This window comes from Plectropomus leopardus, chromosome 19, assembly GCF_026936395.1.
Source record: "Plectropomus leopardus strain MGB_pleo_1.0 chromosome 19, ASM2693639v1, whole genome shotgun sequence".
In the NCBI taxonomy this organism is placed as follows: domain Eukaryota; kingdom Metazoa; phylum Chordata; class Actinopteri; order Perciformes; family Serranidae; genus Plectropomus; species Plectropomus leopardus.
The window spans coordinates 22457261-22478617 of NC_142194.1; the positions used below are offsets into that span (position 1 = coordinate 22457261).

Sequence of the window (21357 nt, forward strand, 5' to 3'; positions counted from 1 at the left end):
GTTCATTGCCTTCTTACCATGTTTTTTGAAAGAAATCAGATCAATTTGCTTGGGTTTCAAAGGGTTAAAGGGATAGTTCAGATTTTTTTGAAGTGAGATGTATGGTATACTTAATCATAGTCAGTATATTACACATGGTGAATGTCAGTCGGCACACCCCCAGTTTGGAGAAGCAGGCTGGAGTTGACATGGAAGCTAAGCAACATACTGCTAGTAGAGGAACAAAATGTAATTTTGCCACCTAAAAAGGTCAGTATCAGTTTAAGTGTGTGCTATATTGTTGATATTTTCACTGCTGTACCCTAATGTATGACAGTACTTTCCAATCAGAAAATGAAGCCGTTATATCGCTCTCTTCGAAGCCAGCTCCACTGAGAAAACCCCACTTTAAAAAAATCCAAACTATCCCTTTAACTAGAGTTACCATGGTTCAAAAAACATACTGCTCTCACTACAACAAGTTATATTTTGATTGTCTTGGGAATATAGAGATTATCTAATGCCATTACAGAGTCACTGGCAGAGTGGCGAGCAGACATGCAGCTGGATTGTGTTTGCTGCAGCTGCTGTGTTTGGATTAGATTGAAACACCCCTTTCCTTCCTTTTTCATGTCCTACGGTACTTTTTTAATGCTCTAATCTTTCAATACTCTCTCCTCTCATTTTACATTTCTTCATTCTCTACTCTCCATGCCTCTTCCTCCTCTTTCTTGCCATCTATCAGTCTCTCTCTCTCTCATTCTCTCTTCCCTCCTACTCTCAGCCTGACAGAGTGCTGTTGGGCCTCTGCTGCTGGCAGCCTCCCAGTCTGTTACATAACAGCACCATCAGCCTCCCTGAATCACTGCTGAGCTAAGCTAGCCTCGACCAGGCTGTACATATCTGCTATTGTATCTTACAACTACCAAGAAGCAAATTCTGCCTTTAAGTTCAGATACTTTCATATTCTCATTTCCGATTACAAGCAGATCATTTCCGGCTCCTGCACTAATGACACAACATCGTAGTCTAAGTTATGGCCAATCTATTGCTATTATGCAAGGGTGGGGGTGCAGAGGGACGTGATCTTCATCGCTTTATGTTTACAAGTCTGCATGTTGCAGTCAGCCAAATCCCAAATTCTCAATCAGTCCTCACCCCTAACAATCAGCCACATAATCTGAATCCCTGTCTCTTAGGGATGCATATTGGATTTATTATCCAATATGCATCCAATATCCAATATGCAATATGCTGATATATTACAACTCATTTGGCCGAGAAACAATGCAGACATCTATATATCATCTTGTTTCCCTACCTAATCTTAGTGACCATTAAGTATCTTCTGTGGTGGAATTAATATCACATTATGCATACTATATTGCGATGGGTCACCAGTTAATGGAGACATAACATTCAGTGTTTTTCAGTATATGTAATATTCATTCATTGTGCAAAAAAAGAAAAACACTTCAACTTAGGGTTGATGATTTTTACATATGATCTTTGTCAATAAAAAAAGTAATGCTAATAGTGGCTTGTCATGTCAGCAGAAAGCAGCATGTTGGCTGATTCTGATATTTCACTTTAAAGCCATTATCCGAATAAACTGATGACTTGCTGATGTTATCGTGCATCCCAAATCAGGATCTTATATTTATAATCTGGACTGGCTAATTTTAACTCTTTGCAACCACATGAGTATGTAGCTTTTCAATTCAAGCCACACACACACTTTGATTGCTCGCTCTCTGGTTGTACAGTAGGTGCAATAATCAGTGAAATCAGCTGCTGGGGTGTTTGGTTTGAATTAAAACCTGCTCGAGCCGCAAGTGATTAAAATTCACTGCCTTGGCTTCCTGGGGACACTGCTGGCACTCAGAAAACACTGTCTGCTTACATTTATCATTTACAATCCACTCTCTTGTCTCTGTAGTAGTAGCCGAAGACCGTGTCATGATCTGGAACAATCTGTTCTGACTGAGCGGAGCGGGTCATTTCCACTTGAATCAGGCGCAGTGACGCCTCTAACCTACTTCCCCTCCTCTCCCAGCTCCTGTCTCCATCAGTGAGCTGTGTTCTCTGTTCCCTCGGCTAACCCCCAAACTCTGCAGCCCTGTCTGGATTCTGGCCCCTGGCCTGCAGTCAGTCCTCAGGGAGCAGCAGTGACTTGACTGGACAGTTGGCAGCTGCTTTGCAGGAAAGGAGGGAGGTGACTTTTTGGAGAAAATTCATCAACAACACCTTTTGACCCCGTCAACATACTCATCTGTCCAGTTTGGCTCCAGGGTGTTCCCTGCAAACCTGCCAGTCTCACTGCCCCGCCTGTTCCCTTTTGTTCTGGGGACGCTCTTGAGGTAAAACCCTAAAAACTGCATTTACAAACTACATGCTTGGTGGCCAATTTCCCGTCAACTCTGACTCATGATGGAACTACTTTTACAGTGAACTGGAACAACATCATTAGCTGGTAACATCTTGACATTTCACTCATTTTTTCTTCTTTTAACAGAAGTTGTACCTGCAGTTACAATAAACACCTCAGTATGCAATCTCCCAATAAAAATCAAAAAGATTATTACAACCCTACACTGTAAATACCAATCAGCTGATTTTACTTTTATATACTACAACACTACTTTATTCTTACTTTTTTTCTATTTTCCTTAAAATAATCTAGGAAACTGACTTAAAAATTGAAGTGAATATATCTATTAATCTTAATTGAAGTATACTTTATATCTAATTGCTAAGTAAAATTTAGTTATATTTAATTAATTTGTGAAGTTGTTGTAATCAATCAATAAAAAAATAAATCTTTCTACATTTTAGCAACTTCAGTATACCAAGTTTACTGTGCTGTATATCTGTATTCTGCTAGTTAAAAACTGGTTAATCTTGTATGATTTTTTAAAAATATGTTAATAAAACAGAACTTGCAGATCTCCTTACTTCATTATTGGATAAATACTTGGTTTACTGAAGTTGCTAACACTTACACAGAACAAGGTGATTCCATTTGTAGTTTTTAGGTTGCAACAACTTCACAGAACTAAATAAATACAGCAAAATTTTGAGTAAACTTCACAATTACATGTAAAGTAAACATTATTTAGATCTATAGTTAGATTTACTTTCCTTTTTTGAGGCAATAAGTTCCCAAGATTATTGATTATATAATGTTTGGCTGATGATGGTTGTACATGTTTATAGGACAAAGAATGTTTAAAGGGATACTTCAAATTTTTTGAAGTGGGATTATATAAGGTTCTTATTCATATTCAGTGTTTTATATACAGTAGATGTCAGGTGGCTAAAATATGTTTTGTTGCTGACCCCTCCACATCAGTATATTTATTTCTTTGCCAAACTTCTGCCTGCTTCTCCAAACTGGGGGCGTGCTGACTGACATCTACTGTACGTAACGCACTGACTATGGATAAGTGCCCCCTAAAACACCAATTTAATCATGACTTTCCCTTTAAAGTAGTTAAATTTGTGCCGCTCTCAGTGCAATGCAGCCATTCTCATACAAACACTTAACTAACATTTACTGACACATGAAAGCACTCACACCACACTGTTGTAAACAAAGCTCAGCCTCAAGCTACACTCTACAGGTTACTTTCAGTCATTATCATCACTTTTCAAAGACATGAGAGCAAGACAGCGTCCTCAAAGGTACTGTACCTGATGTGAGAGTCATATCCCTCTGCACCATGCTGAAGGAAGCCTCACCCTCCTGGCAAGATTACCGATTCATACTCCCGACAAAAGCACAGTGAACAAAAGTGAGGAGAAGAAAAAAAACAGCGGCGTAGGCTTTAAGAGAAGTCCAGACACAAAAAAAGCCACATTCAACACCTCTCACCGGCAGCTTGTACTCCACAGGTAGCAGTGCCCCTTACATTCCCTTCCTCTGGATTGTCTGCCTACAAGTGTGCGCACGCCCCAGCAGCACAGAGGGCGTGTGCAGGTCTGCCCCTTCGTTTGCTCCTTGGATAACAGTAAGGTCCACCCAAAGGTTTCTGAGCAACACCTTTGTTTCACTTCTGCACCCAGGCACTCTGAATAAAAACTTCTCCACTCTCATTCAGTTTGGAAATAAAAAATGAAGAACAAAAAAAAGCCGGTGCCAAGCCTCACCTCCTCAAGCACAAGAAACACTCCCCCTACTTTCCATTTTCCCTCGCTTTCCTTCTGTTCCCTCTTGGAGAAGTTATGCAATACTGCCATTACAGACATGACCTCCCCCTCCTCTCTTCCTCCCTTTCCTCCTTCTTCTTCTGCGGCCCACTCGCCTCAAACTTTGAATGATCTCAGTCACATTAACATAGCGTGACTGTTGTGGTTTGCTGAGGATCAAGTCAGAGAGGCAAGTTTGTGATGCAAAGACATGACGGGAAATGTTAACAGCCTTTAAGGCCATTCTCTGCTGTGTCAGCCTTTCTCCCTCTTTCTGTGTGTGCGTATGGACCTAAACATCTGGCTCTGATCCTCATCCTGAAAACATGTCACCTCTCTCCATATGTAAACACACATGCGCGCACAAGCAAGTGTTTAACAATAAATCTCCCGGCGCATGTCCGTGACTGAGGAAGGAACCTTGTGCAATAAACAGATTGCATAACCCGGTGTCAGAGATAAAGCTTCGATAAGCTGTACTATGCGGGCATTCCATTCTGTTTCACTGCCAATAATGCATGCACATACATTTAAAGCATCTTCATGTACGGTTACCAGCAGGAGTGCCTGCAGCAACATGTCTGCTTCTGGCTAGCAGAATGAAGAAGTGTAAGGAAGAGGCCAACAAGAGTTGGGGTTGTTTAAATTTGGGAGTGGTGGCCTTAGGCTGTGTGAGAGAGTCTGTGCCTCTGTGTGTTTCTGTGAGGTAAACACGGTCCTGTGACAAGCAGTCACAGGACCATTCTTAAACATTTCTGACATGATGTAAACATTGCTTTAAATATATTGTTTGTGTAACATAAAGAAACTTTCTAATGTGTTTAGCACTTGTATTGTAGTCTACGGTTATAGCTAGCTATACTGTTCCTCAACTTCTTCTCTTCTGGATTTTTACTGTGTGTTTTTCTCTGCCAATGTTGGACCCCCCCTAAAAATGGTAAATCATTTACAAGTCCAACCTTGCCTTCTGCTCCTGACAAATCAACAGCAGCTCAACATACTGTGCCTCCACAAAACTGTTTGGCCAACGCCCAGTTAGGAACAATGACCAATGTGGCTGACTCTTCTGACAATGCAAGGTGTGTTTTAGGAAACAGTTACACGCTTCCAAGTCTGATCAGTGCTCTGAAATCTGTGCTTAACAGACAGACTTTGTCCGAGTTGGTGGCAGAAACATTTGGGCACATGGTTTCACTGATGACATTAACTAGCACAACTGTATTAATGTGCTTCCAATAGCTTTGGCTTATATAGCTTGACTTGGCTTGTATTCCCATCAGTTTAGTAGAACTTGGCAGGTGAGAAAGACATCATTTGGTAGGGCTGTAGAAGACTGAGTTATGCAAAGTGAAGCATATTTGGTTGTTCAGTACCAATATTCGACAATTCCTTTTGTTTTATCATACAAACATTTAAAGTCTGGATAGGCTCAGCAGTACGTTCTGTGTAACAGCGGCATTCAATCATAAGTAAACAAGCTAATGGCGCTAACGACGGATTGCAAATGCGAAACATTTTTACCGACACTAGATATCAACAAAAGCCAGAGACTATATCCTTTAACTTGCTGTGAGCTAAAAATTCACCACCTCTTCACCTTACAGTGCCATCTGTCTTACTCCCTCTGTGCCACTGCCTGCACGTCCGCATCTGCAAAGAGTAGCGTAAAAAGCAAGAGTATTTACACTGCACCAAATCCGGGGACCAAAACGTTAATTCAGCTATATATGCCCATATTCAGTGATCACTTCTTATTATGCTTAACTTAAAAAGGCCTGAAGTAGATTTATTGAAACCCCTGTCACCAATGTTAGATATATTAACTCTGTCCAGTAACTTTCATTTATATACTCTGATTCACTTTTAATTTGGCTGTATGAACCTAAATGCACCAATTACAGAAATGCAGCAACTTTTCCACCATGATTCAAACCAAAGGAAGCTGCTGCAGAGAGAGCCAGGTGCTCGAAGCCCTAAGCTATCTCTAGACACAAAAAAAGGCCGACAGACTCTTAAATCCACACAGCAAACGTGCAGCACAGTCTAATCTACTGTAACAAGAGGTCATACCAGAGGAGCAAGCCAATTACGCACAGCAGCTTCTTCACTCCCTCTGTCAGGACACAGACACACAGACACACAGACACACACACACACACACAGACACACACATTTTCACCCAAGCACTTAAATCTCCATGTCTCTCTTTTTAAAAACACCCTCTGCAGAGAGGTAGGCTCTCCACTGACTAACAAGACATACAGTCACATGACATTTAACTTCTGCTTCTCAGATTAAGTGTTTTTTACACTTTCTACTTGGTGTCCACTTATGTAACATGTTCCCCGTGCACACTTTTTAACTCAGAGGAATTTATGTTGGATATACGCCGCCTCTATAAAGCATGACAAGTACTATGCCAAAATATTCACTTGAGCTGGAAGCAAGCATGTTGGCCTATATGTCTGCAGAGTGATGGCAGTGTTTCCTGTACATTCATGTATGTAATTACAACATTAAATCTGCCTAGAAATACCACTTCACAATTGTAAGACCCTGCATGCCAGTCAAGTTGCAGTTACAGTTTACATCCATGTCTGTGAACCTTTTACCACCAAAATCTAATCAGTTCATCATTGAGTCCAAGTGGACATTTGGGCCAAATTTGGAAAAGTTCACTTTAAGTGTTTTTGATCTATTGCGATACTATAAAGTGACATATGGGGTAAAAGTGACCTTGCCCTTTGACCACCAAATTCTAACCAGTTAATTTGTCGTTGAGTCCAAGTGGGACTTTGTGTCAAATTTGAAGATATTCATTCTCTTGCGATATCGCGTTCACAAGCATCGGATGGATGTACAGACGGAAAATCCCAAAACATATTGCCTCCTGCCACATCCAGCATGGAGGTATAAAAAATATCTTATTTTATTGATGAGTATTTCCTGAGGCCAAAACACTGTACAGCAGTTTAAAACACGCTGGGTAGTAAATACAAACCAACCCGTGTAAACAGCAGCAATTTATTTGCAATGTGTGCACTATTTGTTTGGTCATCTCGGAGCTTGACAGATGAGATGTGAAGATTCTGCTGCACAAATTGAGCCAGGATGAGGACTATCAACATGTGGGATTAAAGTGCGGGTGATGAACAAACAGAAAGTGTACATGCACTGCAGTCTCACCATTCTTCCTCTCCTGCAGAGGCCGCGGGGTGGGTCCTGGCTGAAGAGACAGCTCCTGAAGCTCATTGGTCACTGCCTCGCTCTGAGGGCTCGGGGCCAAGCCTGGCTTCCTGGTGACTTCCATGCTACCGGGACCTGGCTCCTCCCCTCTCTGTGGGTGTAGCGTTGCCATGGTGATGGAGAGACCTGTAGCAGAAATAGGACATTAATAATAGTTTAATGACTCATCCAAAAAATGCCCCGTGTATTGATAAGACATCAAGAACAAACTGGAACTGTTGATCCAATGGTGCACCGAATCTTCCACAAGAAATATAAAATCCACCGCATGCTGTTTGGTTTAATCCAAATATCTGATTTTAAACATCAGCGCACAGAGACTTACAAAAACTTCAGCACTGATGCAGCATTTTATTATCTGACAGGTAAGCAGCTTATGATCTCGCTGTTGAGCACATAAGCTTGCAGGCAAATGTTTGTCTTTGATGCAAAATAGCAAACATCAGGTCATCATCACAGCCTCACGTTTTTTTTTGCATTTTCATGTTGTATTTCTTGTTGTGTCTTTCTAGCCATTTTGCAGCTCTTAGGAATGAAATACATAGATGGAACCTGGAAAATATGCCATAAGTTTTACCGCAAGCTTGAGCAGTGTGGCACCACCACACGAGTCAGATTAGAGGTATACTGTACTTTCCAGTGTGAAATGTGGTATGGTTTAGCAAATATACCCTTGACGCAAAATCTCTGAGGCCCTTGCTCCATCTATGTTCCGTTTGATGCGTAATCAACAGAATTGTGAAATAAAAGTAGTTCTTGGGGCACTTTCACGGGCTACAACAAGTCAAAAAGTTACTCAGAGGACTCTGAGCCCGTCTCTTTTCCTCTCTGTCTGTGTTTTCCTCTCTACAGGGCAGCAGGCGAGGAGATTAAATCAGCCAACAGGGAAGAATTTGCATGTTTGAGCTTTTACAACTGTTGCTGTGGCCGCTGCTCTAAAAAGGCACAACTCTGACCATGAAGTTTTTTTTTCCCCCCTCTACTTCCTAACCTCAGTGTGATTTCCACACATTTAAAGCATGTAACAACAAAGACCTAGGGTAATTTAATGAAGAAAGCTATAAAAGATGTGCATGTTTGTGTCTGTGCATGTTCTGTGTTGCATCTAGCTGCAGGATAAATTTCCCCATTGAGGGCAATTCAGGTAAAGCTGACAGGTGAAATGGGGCTTACTGTTCTCACTAGAGGCTCATTCCCATTGCACAAAACACCCGCTAACAACCAAAAACATCTGGCTTTTCAATGCAATGGGAATGCATACAATCGGCATTCACACCCGGGTCAAATGACTCTGCAGTAGACACTGGTTTTTACCCTGTCCAGCTCAGATCGGCATTGATGGGAACACAACACCCAGGTAAACGCGCTAATTTCAGCTACTTAACCAGCAAGATACAATGACGGGCCATCACTAATTACTGTCCCTCTCCTCCTAAGCAGCTGAAACACCAATCCAAAGACATCTGCACTGAGTCTGAAAGAGTGACCGAATAAGTAAGAGATATATAAAGACAAGAAACCACTGAAAAGTTTCAAAGACCTCTGATACTACTGATGAACGTCGTCTGTGGCTATTTCAGGCAAGGGAAAAAAAATCTGTGATTACACGATACGCTGAACAAATACTGACGTCCAAATCGAGTACTCGAGTGCTAAAGCCCATCCTTGACACTGATGTTTTTGATATTGCTATCTGACAAAAGTGTGCAAAGTCATACATAAACTAATGTTCAAATAAGTAAACTGTGTTCCCCTGTAACTGAAAAAAGGCACTATTTATGAAATCTAAGTTTTGATACTTATTTCGTTTAGTTTACGATTTTGCCTTGTTATAGCAGAAAAAGTACAGGTGTTACTAACAACATTAACAATGGTTTTGTCCCAAAGTGTCCTTGGAAGCCATGAAAGTGGGACAGCGAGCCAGCACACACCATTTCAGAACCCTAAAACTTAAGTAGCTAAATGGCTTCCAGTCATCATTTATTTTATCCGCTATTCTAGTTGTTGCATAACAAAATGTGTTCTGTGAGAAAGGCATGTTATTAATTTGGAGGAAAGACAAACTGTTGTGTGATACCCTTTGATTCTGAATCATCTCCCAGCCCTGTGTTTGACATGTGTTGCACACTGAGACAAACACAGCAGTAATGAGGATTAACATCATGTTTCAGACCAGTAGGTACATTTGTAATACGATCTGGTTAAGCTTTAAGTGAAGCTAAGCATAAACTGACTGAGATCAGTCCAGATGGATGTGTATCTATTGTAACCCAGGTCAAATTTATATACACCTCTTTTATGGAACAGATTTTCCTGATTTACTGGAGCCAGTCTGGTGTAACTGGTTATCTCCCTTTATAAAGCACTCCTGTGGACTGAGCAAGCCCAGTAACTAATGGTTGTTTACAAAGGCGGGCCTGCTGTGAGGTTGTGTGTTGATCTCTCTCTTGCTCTCTCTGCAAATATGTGTTTTCAAGCCGTGGGGTTCTGATGGGGATTCTGTCGTTACTGCACAGCGGGCCTCCAAACAATGAGGCAGTGTTGTCTGAGATGTCACTCTTCTCTCTCACAATCAAATGCCAGCGTGCACATGTCTGAATAGCGGCACACAAACCACATGACACACTAAATGTATACTTGATGTCGCTGGCCTCAGGATGTCTGTAAGTTTGAGCATGTCAGATCAAAACTTTTAATGCGATCTTAGGGTTTCTTTTGAGCTTTTTTTTTAAATGCTAGAGCAGCTTTTGTTAGAAAACAAAAGAAGTTTTCAAATTTGAAACATTGTCTAATGACAAGTAGTCACATAACGATTTTGCCCTGAATAATATGCAAAATTATGACTTCAAACAGTAGATATCTAATGCCATCATGACACTGTTTGACACTCAATGCAAAATTGGGGACACAACAACTACTGAGGTATAATACCAAGACATGCTGCCCTCTGATACCCCTTTTCCACCATCACCAGTTCTGTTCTGGTTCCCTCAACTTATTTTGAACCATTCTGAGCATTTCTGCCAAAAGGTTGGTTCCCAGCTGGAAACAAAAATTGCAGGTTTTTCTTGACTTGTAATATGAATCACAAAAACACCATGGAATTTTGCATATAATAGTATTCTACATCTTCTAAATAATATCAGTTAGTCCATATTTTTGTTTTGGTATTATTAGTTGGTCCATTTCAATTTGTTTTTTTCAATAAAAACAAATACTTTTATTACGTATGAGTTTTTATCTTGTTATGACAATTGCCATCTTTCCATTACCGTTTACTTTTGTTGTGCACTGCGCACCTTCCATAGATGACACATCCTCAATTACAATGATTCAGCTTAAAACAGGGCGAAAACACGGGCTGTTTCGCTAGATATGAACCAAGGTTCCAAAAGTGCTGAACAGACCCAGTCCAAGAGCCAGAGCTTGTTTGGTGGAAAAGGGGTTATAAGAGCTTGATGTAGTCCCAAAACCATTCTTCCCCAGCTAATGATAGCCCCTTTTTGCCAACACTGAACTGCTTCCATTCCAGTTTCTGCACCTCATTTGGAACCGTTCAGAGCATTCAGACTGAATATTTATTGGGACCCACTAAGTGGATTATCAGCTGAAACCAAAAAAAAACAGGTCTTCCTTGACCTGAAGTGTGAACAATGATTACATCAGAGGGCGTGTCATATTGCAAAGTAAGAGAGAATGGAGAAGTTAAGTGAGAAAAGTCGGAAATAAGAGGGTACAGTGGTCTCATTAATAATCAGTTCATGCTTGTTTTTTGGGTAAAAACGCGTAGTAGTGTAAAGGTAATTAATGTAAACAGGCAATTCGCTGCTACCATTAACTTCTGTTGTGCATTATGCCCCCCCCAATGCCCTCCGTTGATGACACATCCTTGAATTTAATGGTTCCGAGCAAAACTGGTGGAAACGCGGGCTGGTTCACGAGATAGCACCACATTCATTTATTTGTTGCAGCCTATCACAATCAAAACGTGTGCTGCCACAAATAGATTTTCTAAGTTTGCCTTCACTCACAATAAGCTGCTCCTCTCATCCACTGATCTGATTGGATTGGTTCTGAAAGGATCTACAAATCAATTATCCACCCTGCAAGCCACAATCTGCTACTAAACGACAAAAAGAACTCATGAAGAGCTCTGCCTGTGTTGCAATCACAGACCTGCAAAAAATAAATTTAGAGAGGGGACACAGAATGATACAAAGGGGCACAAGAGAGGTTAGAGAAACAAAGCTAATCTGGTGGAAAAGTGTTATAAAAGAGGTGTCACTTTGTCCTATGGACTTAAGAGTGGCACAATTATGGGATGAAGGAGATCTTGATAGATTGTAAAGACATGATGGTGATACCAAAACAAATGTCTTAGAAATCTCACACCGCCCTCTTTACATAATAAGTCTTCAAAGACTTTGCAATTGCACAATCATGACATGACGCAAACCCTCAAAGCACACAGACATGAGTTTTGCATGCACATTTGAGCCTGATCATATTACAGCCTCGAAATCACATGTTACAGATGTTAAACAGGTCTAGCAAAAGGAAGGCTTTACACTCGGACTGAGAAAAACAAACCAGGAAACAGATTTAGAAAGGAAAATAAATACCAGCATTGGCGGTGTTAAAATTCAGCATTCAGTCAAGAATTTAAGGTTCAGCATGCTGCAGCATGGTAACACTTCTGAGGAGGAATTAGCAAGTACCTTGACTAACACTTGAAAATGCATCACTAGCATCTACCGCAGTATACAAAGCATGCTTAACAACAGTAATTTGACGGCAAGATAACATTTGTAGTGGCTTCAACACATCATGTGATCTGTCTCAGTGCGACACATCACACACATGCACACAGCGATGCTTCAGTAATCCAGGACTCCACAATGATCTGGATATATATTAAAGAGCATGAGTCTTAGGCCACCATAGATTGTTGTTGTTCAAGCAAAGTTATAATGGGTTTATGTATATTTCTATTTGTCAGTCTCTAATAAAAAATATAGAGAACATCTACATTGCATTAAAACACCAAAAAAGTCCAAGATAAATTGCCTGTTCAGACTGAAGTCAATATTTAGTGTGAAAAATGGAATTTTACAACCATAACAAAAAGTGGCTCAAACAATCAACATTGAGCTTTGGACATGTCTTGACTGCAACCTGCTGTATATCAAAAGATTAGTATTGTAAATCTCTTATTGTCAGCGTCAAGAGAGTTTATACCTTCTAGGTGGAAAGGAGGTCACACTAAATACAACTTAAGCCTGGTGAAGTTATTTATTTTGAAATATTTCCGTTTTTAATACTGTATACATATTTCCTGTATGCATTTTTAGTAAAGAGACTACTGAGAAAAAAATAGGTTTAATCATTATAACTCTGCTAAAATAACAACATTTAAAGTGGCCGAAGACTTGCACAGTACTGTAAGAAGTTTAGGGGTTGACCGATATTGTTTTTTCAGGGCCGATATGATACCTCTTATTGGTAGTTAATGAAACCGATAACTGATATTTGGAACCGATATGCATTTACAATAAAACTGAAGTTCCCAGCAACATCTTTCATAAAGTCAAGTAACAATGTAAATAAAAAATAAATAAATAGAATTAGCTCCCTGAGGTTTTACAATGTAAAAGTTCCTCCCATGCTGACACTCTCTTCGCACTGTTTAATTAATTAATTTTGTCAGCAGTCATGAAATTTATACAGATAATCTGCAAAATGCCAAATATCGACTTCAATAATCAGCCATGCCGATAATCTCTCAACCCCTGAAGAAATTACACAGTTTATCAAGCCAACCATTTCAAATGGATGCTCACTGCGACATTAGTTGCTTCATCTGTACTTTTCCAACAGAGGGCTGCTGTTCAGACATGCAGTGTACACTTCTGGTGATATGCATTTAAGAGAGACATCAATTCCTGTCTACACGCCCACACTAGCCTTCCAGATATTTATCACAATTGCACAAGTAGACACAGCCACGCTTTGTTTCCCCATCAGACACAGGAAAACCAATTACCACATCATGAGTTAGCAGCAGCAAGGTGGAGAATGTGGTTCCCACCTGGCCTGTAAGAAACTAGGCTTGTTGCTCACCTGTGTAACTAAATCTTGAAGGGGCGTTTTCCCATTTCAGCAGGACGGAGCTCTGAACGGTTCTGTTGAGGAAAACAAAAAAGATTTACCAGATAACATCTCCTTTCCTGCCAAACCCTTTTCTGCATTCTGCTCCATCACTCTGCGGATTTGATCAGCAGCATGGTTCGGTCTCAATGTAACATGGCCCAAAAAAGGGCCCTCGTGGAGTAAAAGAGGGTAAAAACAATCACGTTTTTAAAGGTTAAACGAATCCACTTTGCAGGAGGCCTGTCCACATAGGTCATGGGGCAGCAGCCTCCAGCTGTCACTGTCCAAAACACACACATGCTAAGCTATTGTTAGCTTGTCTGGGTGGGAGTGAACCTCAAGTCTGAACGCGAATTAAAGTGAGACTGTGCTGTAAAATCACTCAGAAACGACACGGTAAACACAAAAGACAACAAAATACAAACCAACATACTTATTACAGGCATTTAAAAGCTGTTCGGTATCTCTGTTGACTACAGACACCCCAAGTTAGCTAGCTACCGTTAGCATGCTATCTGCTGGGCATTAACCGCTAGCTAACTGTTTAGCATACACTCCTCTCTGGTGGGAAAGCTAGCTAATGCCGATACACTTAATATCAAATGTTTGTATTCATGCTTACTTTTCATGGTCGCCACTTGAGTGCTGTGTCTGTGAGGATAAACGGCTTTGGCATCACACCACCACTTCCGACTCACAAAGGAAACTTTGACCGGAAAACCCTCCTCTGCGTGGGACGCACAGACCCACTTCCTCCACAGCACCTTTACAACATGTTTACCAGCATGCTACACTGGTCTGAGGCGGTGCAGCAGAGACATGTCAGCATGTGTTACACACACCGCCTCTGACAAAATATGTAAAGCATTTAACGTTAAGAAACGGAGAAAATAGATTGTAGATAGACGCATGCAGCACAGCCACACGCATCCTCCCGCACAGACTCTGTCTCCATCTAGTGTCACACTGCATGGAGTTCATGAGACAGGAGAGCTACAGGTTTTTAAGGGACTGTTCGTTACTTGTGAGGGGGAGGAGTTGTGTAAAACGGGGGAGGCACTTTAGATCATTTTACAAGTACTAAGGAGGAATTTTTTTGTTTCGTTTTTTGCTTAAGGGAGGGACAGTTGACTTTTAATGGCAGTATTTTGTATTTATTTTAAATACCCTCAGAACCCCCATCTACAAACGGATTTCAAAAAAATGTTTTCTTTAAAAAAAATCGCTCTAAAATCACATCATTTACCAAAGCAAGAAAATGTGAAATAGTGTTATTTATGGTGAAGGGAGGATCATGCGTTTCAAGTCACTCAGGGAGGCTCAAGAAAAAAAATATTCAGGTTGTGATATTAGGACCCCCCTAATTTTGCCAAACAAAAAACTACAGATACACCCCAGCCAAGCAGGCTACAGTCCCTAAATGAGCTTACATCTTTCACCATTTCTTGAGATTTGGAACAAATCATGTCCTAGCAAAAATAACTAAATAAATAATTAAATAATACTAATAATAAACAATTAAAAAAAGGAAATTTAAAATTAATTTCTTAGAGCTCCTAAACAGAAGGTAACATAAATAAATATCTATGTGCCCTAATTCCTGAATGACTACTTGTGTTTTCTGATGTTTTTTGTATATTGGTTGTCTTGTGATTTACTCTTCACTTATCTAATTATTTGAGGCTGTCTACATATTTTAATTTGTCTGATTGCTGCCCTTACTCAGTTCAGTTGATGTGAAAAATATGAACATAACCATGATGTGGCTTTTTAAACTGTTTGATATTAGTGTTAAATACATTTTGATAAAGTTCATAAAATAAATAAATAAATAAATAAAATCCTTCCAACCCAGACTCTTGGGCATGCACTTGCAGAGATGCCTTTTGTGCATGCCCTTGTGGGCCTGAGCTGTGTCTGCAGCCAGGTCTAGCAATATCTGGCAATCAAATCTTGGCTATTGTAATTGGACATCTTCAGAATACTCTTACCTCTTCACCACAGTCTATTGACTCACTTAATTCCATTTCAGTTATTCCCAACTAACACTGATAACACCTATATTTTTTATGTGTAACCTTCCCCCCTCATCCCTCAGGAGGTGCAATATGTACATCACCTTCAGATAAAGCATAAAAGTCTTGGCCATTTTTAGTTCATTTTACCCCTTTGGGTAATTATATATATATTTTTTAAAAATATTGCCATTATATAAATATAATCCATTTTGGTGATGCTTTATCAGATTTTTCGCCTTTTTTTCTCGCTATCACTCTTAACAGAACACAGTAGAAGTGAGAGAATTCCAGAGTAAAGTTTTTGGCTCAGCTTAATTAAACACATTTACGTACATTACATGTACGCTATACTGGTCTAAGATCAGCAAATTAAGAAATTATTGTTAAAACTAAACAGTGGCAATTTATACCAGTAAGTGTAAAAAGCCACATATAAGTAAGGTGAGAGGACTAGCAGGACAAAGATACAAAAGAGAAGCCAATAACATTTTCATTGTCATTCCATCAGTATTGAGTTATCCATCTCCAAGTATAACTCCCTACTTTATCACTGGAACAATCACAGGCTTCAATGACAATACATATTATTTTCTTCACAGCTGCATTTCAGAGAAAGATACTTTATTTTTTTATTTCATTACCACAATAAATTTAACTTATTTTTCAGGGTATTCAAAGTGATTATTAACTTATTTTACTTGGCTTATTCACTCAGCTCGAATGACTTAAAATGGACAGAAAACCACATGCGATATGTTGACAGCGCTCTCTACAGGCTCAATGCAGTCAGCAAACTGTTGGTGATCACATGACTTCAAATGAGCGATGGGTTTTTATTGATCCTTTGAACATACATTTTTGTATTGTATTTAACAAGCATTTGTTGCTTTTCTTCTATAACTACATATCAGGAGGCACATTCATCGCAGTGTTTAACATTCAGGATAAAGCAAATTTATTCATTTCTATTTTTATTTTTTATTTTTTGGTCAGTATTTCTCCATTCTGAGTGCTGCAATGTAGCCGTTTGTCGGTCTTTGGTTTGCAGAGCTGCATCAGTTTGGAGAAATCGTTAGATGAGAGTCCTGAATGGTATGCTGACATCCTTCATTTGCTTTTTATAATCATCATCAAACATTTGTAATTGCTCAGGTGTGAAATGGTTTCTCCAATCACCTACTTCGCCTGTGAAGAGAGAAAATGCAGAAAAGGAAACAAAAGTGTTAGATATGTAATCAATTACTAGTAATTAGCAAATAAGTAAGGTGCAACCTCTTAGATCATTTTCCCTAAAAGCCTAAATTATTGAGCTATAAGGTAATTGTGGTATGGTATATGTCCCAATGTGCCCCCTTCAAATTGTTTATTTTGGGCCAAAAATAGTCCAAAACATAACCAAAGAAAGTTAAATTAGTACACTACAAGATCAAGACAACCAGTAAGGCTTCACATTTGAGAAGATTCTGGGCATTTTTGCTAGAAATATTATGTTTTTAAAGATGAAGAAATTACTAAAGTAGTTTCAGATTTTAGCATTTGCATCAACCAACTATTTCAGCCATAATGAGGATAAGGTTCTCACAGTATACATGTATATATATATATATATATACACAGTATATTAACAGAAGCAAAGGGAAGAAATTAATAAACCTCTAAGGGGCGCCACTGTATAATCCAAAGAACTGATAATTATTATTATAATTTTATTTTTAATCATTTTGATCAATAATTTGCTTCTGAACAAGAATGGGAGCAGACTGGTGCACCTTTTCTCATGAAGGGGGAGATGGACTGATCAAAAACAGTTGCTGGCTTCCAGGAGTAGTTGGCCATCTTGTTCTCCTTCATGCTCTTAAAGGACGTGAGCTCCACAATCCGACTGATGACCTCATCAGAGACAGACAAGTCCAGGTACCTCATGATGCGCTCCACTTCACGCCGAGGATTCTGGGTAAGCAAATATGATGTTAAGAATGTGTACAGAAGATGTTGGTAATACTGAGTCAATATGTTCTCTGTACCTCTTTCATGTCCTCATAGAAGAGGTAGAGGATATTTTTCTTCTCTCTCTCCATCCAGTAGCCTTTCACATGGTCGTACCAGGATCCCCATGCCACTTTAGAAACAGAAATCATTGAGCATCTTTCATCGTAACATTACTCTTACTCCAGGAAAAGGTTTTTGTCAATTTTAAAGAGTTAGTTATGAGAAATGTTTTAGTAACTGTTGCGTTGCCTGGTTGTGAATAATCTCTTCGGCTCTTGAGCTCTTTTATTCTCTGGACCAATATCAATTCTTCAACAACCTGTTAATATTTAAAACTGCTGGCTTGATTTATTATTACTGCAATAACCCATATAAAAAACATTCAAGTCGTAATGAGTTTTACCAGAGATTAGGACTCCAGCAACATGACTTGGATGCAAATCAGATTCAAGTCACAAATTTGATGTCTTTAGACTCGAAAAAAACTCAAAACATTTGCAAATCGACTTAAACTTTGACATCATCAGTGACTCGTGACTTTACTTGGGCATGAGCCATTGACTTGGAAATACTTGATACCCTCCCCCCCAAGTCCGACAATGAAAAAGTATCTTATTTCAAAAGCATGTCACAAATCCATTAATTTTCCTTCATTTTCTGAATTAAATAACAGAAATATTATTCTTTTTTTTTTATTCAGACAACATACAATTTTCTCAGGTGATTAAAAGCTTTTAATAAACAGTGTGAATAAAGATAAAATGACACCACGGAATGAGATTTAATCTACTTACACTGTCCTTGCATGAACTTGGTCATATACTCCTCCCATGGCCCCGGCTCAGGATGGAACATATTCATACGGTCGAAGTGGTAGTAGCTCACCATGTTGTCTTTGGCATTTCGTGCCACGTAGATAACCTTCACACACCATCAGGGACATATAAAAAGGAAATTACAACAACAAGGCAGACAGTGAGCAAGTTGTATGGTTTAGTCCATCTGTTATCTATTTATTCAGTCTGAAGCAATAAAATTCCCAGCAGGATTTTGCCCTCACTTGATTCTGAGAGTTTCTGTCTTACCTTGCAGTTGTTTTCCCAAAATCCAGAAGGCAGCAATTGAAAAGGAAGATGTGTTTTAATAAATCTCGGGGGATCCATATTCCTCAGATGATCAAGACCTGAAACAGAAATTCAGGGAAAAGGATTCTGTCATATAAAAAAACACCATCTCAGATTCAGTGTTATCTTTATGTTATGTGAGTCCCTCTCTAATGCATACATGTAGATAAATATGCACTTCTGAATGCCATATCAGGGAGGTGTTCGTATGGTCACTTTGGTCAGCAACAAATTTTGTACTAATAATCTATATCTGCAAAGTAAATACAGCTATCAGAAAAAAAAACCTTTTTAACATTACAAGACTCATCTGGAAAGTTGGCACTTTTTGAAGTACACATTTCAATCTATCAATGATTAAGTCATGTACTTGAAATATAAACACCAAAGTGCAGGAAAAAGCCCTCATTGTCCTCATGTCATGTACTTGAAATATAAACACCAAAGTGCAGGAAAAAGCCCTCATTATCCTCATGTCATGTACTTGAAATATAAACACCAAAGTGCAGAAAAAAAGCCCTCAATGTCCTCAAAGAAAAGACCCCCCACCCCCCCGCGCACACGTAAGATCTATTGAATATTAGAACTTCAGTTTTAGGTAAAGCTAGCTGACAGCTGACACAAAAGGCACTTCAAGATAAACTTAATTAAAACTGTAAACACAACCACACATACAAACATAAGAACACACCTGACGGGCTGGGTGGTGGGAAGGCGCTCTCCAGAAATGGACTGCGGATGTGTGTGGGGGCTCGTCCGCAGGCTTCAGCGTCTCCCTTGTGAAGAAGCAGGTCGACTATCTCCTGGGTCCATGTGGTCCCTTATGCCCAAAAATCATACATTTAAAAAGCGCTTTAAAATGATTAGTTTATGTCAAAAACACTAACATAACTTCAGTAAAAAAAAAACATCCTGTCCTAATCTGATTACCCTCTTAGAGTTGAACACAAGTACCTGCTTTGGGGTAGGTGGCTATGAGGATGTCTGAGGGATCGGGACGGAAAGCCATGACGGAGTCTAAGTTTTTGGCGGTCCAGTTTTCCAGGGGAACTCCTCTGACTAGGATGAGAGGAGGACGATGGTCTCCACTGTGGGACAACTCTTTTTCCTCCATTGGCATGGCTGATTCTTGATTTAGTCAAGGAAACCGACAACTAGAAGACAAATTTTGACTTCAATAAGTCAGGCAAAGTTGGTTCAGTGGTTCTCCCTGAGGTCCTTCTATTGAACTGGCTTTTCTTTCTTCGGCAAATACTCACAGTTAATTTGCTTTTATACTCCCGCAGGTCTCCTCTGGCTTTGCACTACGGCACTATGTAAACATCACTGTGACTCTTCCTTTATCTCTTCTTTGCTGTTTCTCTGCTGGTTAGGGATTCCTTAGTAACCTCTGTTTATTAGGATATCTCTAGAGAGAAAACAGGTGCATTTTTATTTTCTTTTAAAGATAAAAGAAGCAACAAAAACAATTTCTCAAGGATTATTTAACTTAAGATATGTGTCGAGTTTCTGTGAGGTTTCAGTCTCAATGCCTGCCTGAAGTCAACCCGGCACAGTTAATCATGTTACACTGCACTCATACGGACTTCACACAATCATGTTGGTATTTATAATAAATACCACAAATATTTAAATCGTATCAAATACATTGATTTAAAGGTGATATAACAGTTGATTGTGCTAGTTTTTGTGAAGTGTTATGAAAATTCTAATTTAATCAATTTTCTTACAGTGTGATGCTAAATTCTTGCCATCATGTCACTTTTTTCTCTTTCAGTTGTATTTTAAAAATTGCCCCTGCCTAATTATCCTTATTACTATTTATTACAATGCAACACCAGTGCTCCCTCATTCTCCCACATTCTTACCTGCATCTTGTTTTAATCTGTATATCTTTGATTTTTTTCTGGTATATCTTTGATTTTTGTATTTCAAACCTGTACATTTTTTCTTCTTCTTTGATACATGCCTATTTGTGCACTTTTGTATATTTTATATTTTGTATATATTGATATTTTATATATTTTTTCTGTACACACGGCTGCTGTGACAAGCTAATTTCCCACAAGTGGGATAAAGAAACGTGTCTAAGTCTAAGTCTAAGTCTAGCAAGCTAGCATAGATTCCCTGCATTAGCTATGGAACAGCCCATTCATTATGAGCAAATTCCACTCTCCAGCTTTGTATCCAACAATCTCCCCATCAGTTGATGGGAACCCTATTATTGTAACACCGCATCAATAACAACAATGATAAAACTTTAACATCAAAACGTAATTTTTCACTGGAGCTGTAATAGTGGAAATAGATAATCCACCCATTTTTGACCAAATTTTGACTTCAATAAGTCAGGCAAAGTTGGTTCAGTGGTTCTCCCTGAGGTCCTTCTATTGAACTGGCTTTTCTTTCTTCGGCAAATACTCACAGTTAATTTGCTTTTATACTCCCGCAGGTCTACTCTGGCTTTGCACTACGGCACTGTGTAAACATCCCTGTGACTCTTCCGTTATCTCTTCTTTGCTGTTTCTCTGCTGGTTAGGGATTCCTTTAGTAACCTCTGTTTATTAGGACATCTCTAGAGAGAAAACAGGTGCATTTTTATTTTCTTTTAAAGATAAAAGAAGCAACAAAAACAATTTCTCAAGGATTATTTAACTTAAGAT

General features: G+C 39.3%; 2 protein-coding genes across 10 annotated transcripts in view; both read right to left on the reverse strand.

The window, feature by feature from the left end:
- The window catches only part of mrtfab (myocardin related transcription factor Ab), a 56859-nt gene extending 42448 nt beyond the window's left edge, over positions 1–14411 (reverse strand). Inside the window, exons 1-3 of one of the 6 annotated variants that reach the window (XM_088070540.1) lie at positions 14186–14411; positions 13534–13595; positions 7354–7539 (exon numbers count right to left, since the gene is read on the reverse strand). In XM_088070540.1, the coding sequence (XP_087926666.1) occupies positions 7354–7525 (172 nt within the window). In that variant the 5' untranslated portion in view covers positions 7526–7539; positions 13534–13595; positions 14186–14411. The other 5 variants (XM_088070539.1, XM_088070543.1, XM_088070542.1 and 2 more) reach the window with 5 other exon arrangements.
- A 1979-nt stretch (positions 14412–16390) lies between these two features.
- LOC121958884 (sulfotransferase 1C4-like) overlaps positions 16391–21357 on the reverse strand; it is a 55618-nt gene continuing 50651 nt past the window's right edge. Inside the window, exons 4-11 of one of the 4 annotated variants that reach the window (XM_088070016.1) lie at positions 19954–20102; positions 19649–19848; positions 19386–19514; positions 18656–18753; positions 18365–18491; positions 17606–17700; positions 17351–17531; positions 16391–16766 (exon numbers count right to left, since the gene is read on the reverse strand). In XM_088070016.1, the coding sequence (XP_087926142.1) occupies positions 16654–16766; positions 17351–17531; positions 17606–17700; positions 18365–18491; positions 18656–18753; positions 19386–19514; positions 19649–19814 (909 nt within the window). In that variant the 5' untranslated portion in view covers positions 19815–19848; positions 19954–20102 and the 3' untranslated portion in view covers positions 16391–16653. The other 3 variants (XM_088070017.1, XM_042508047.2, XM_088070018.1) reach the window with 3 other exon arrangements.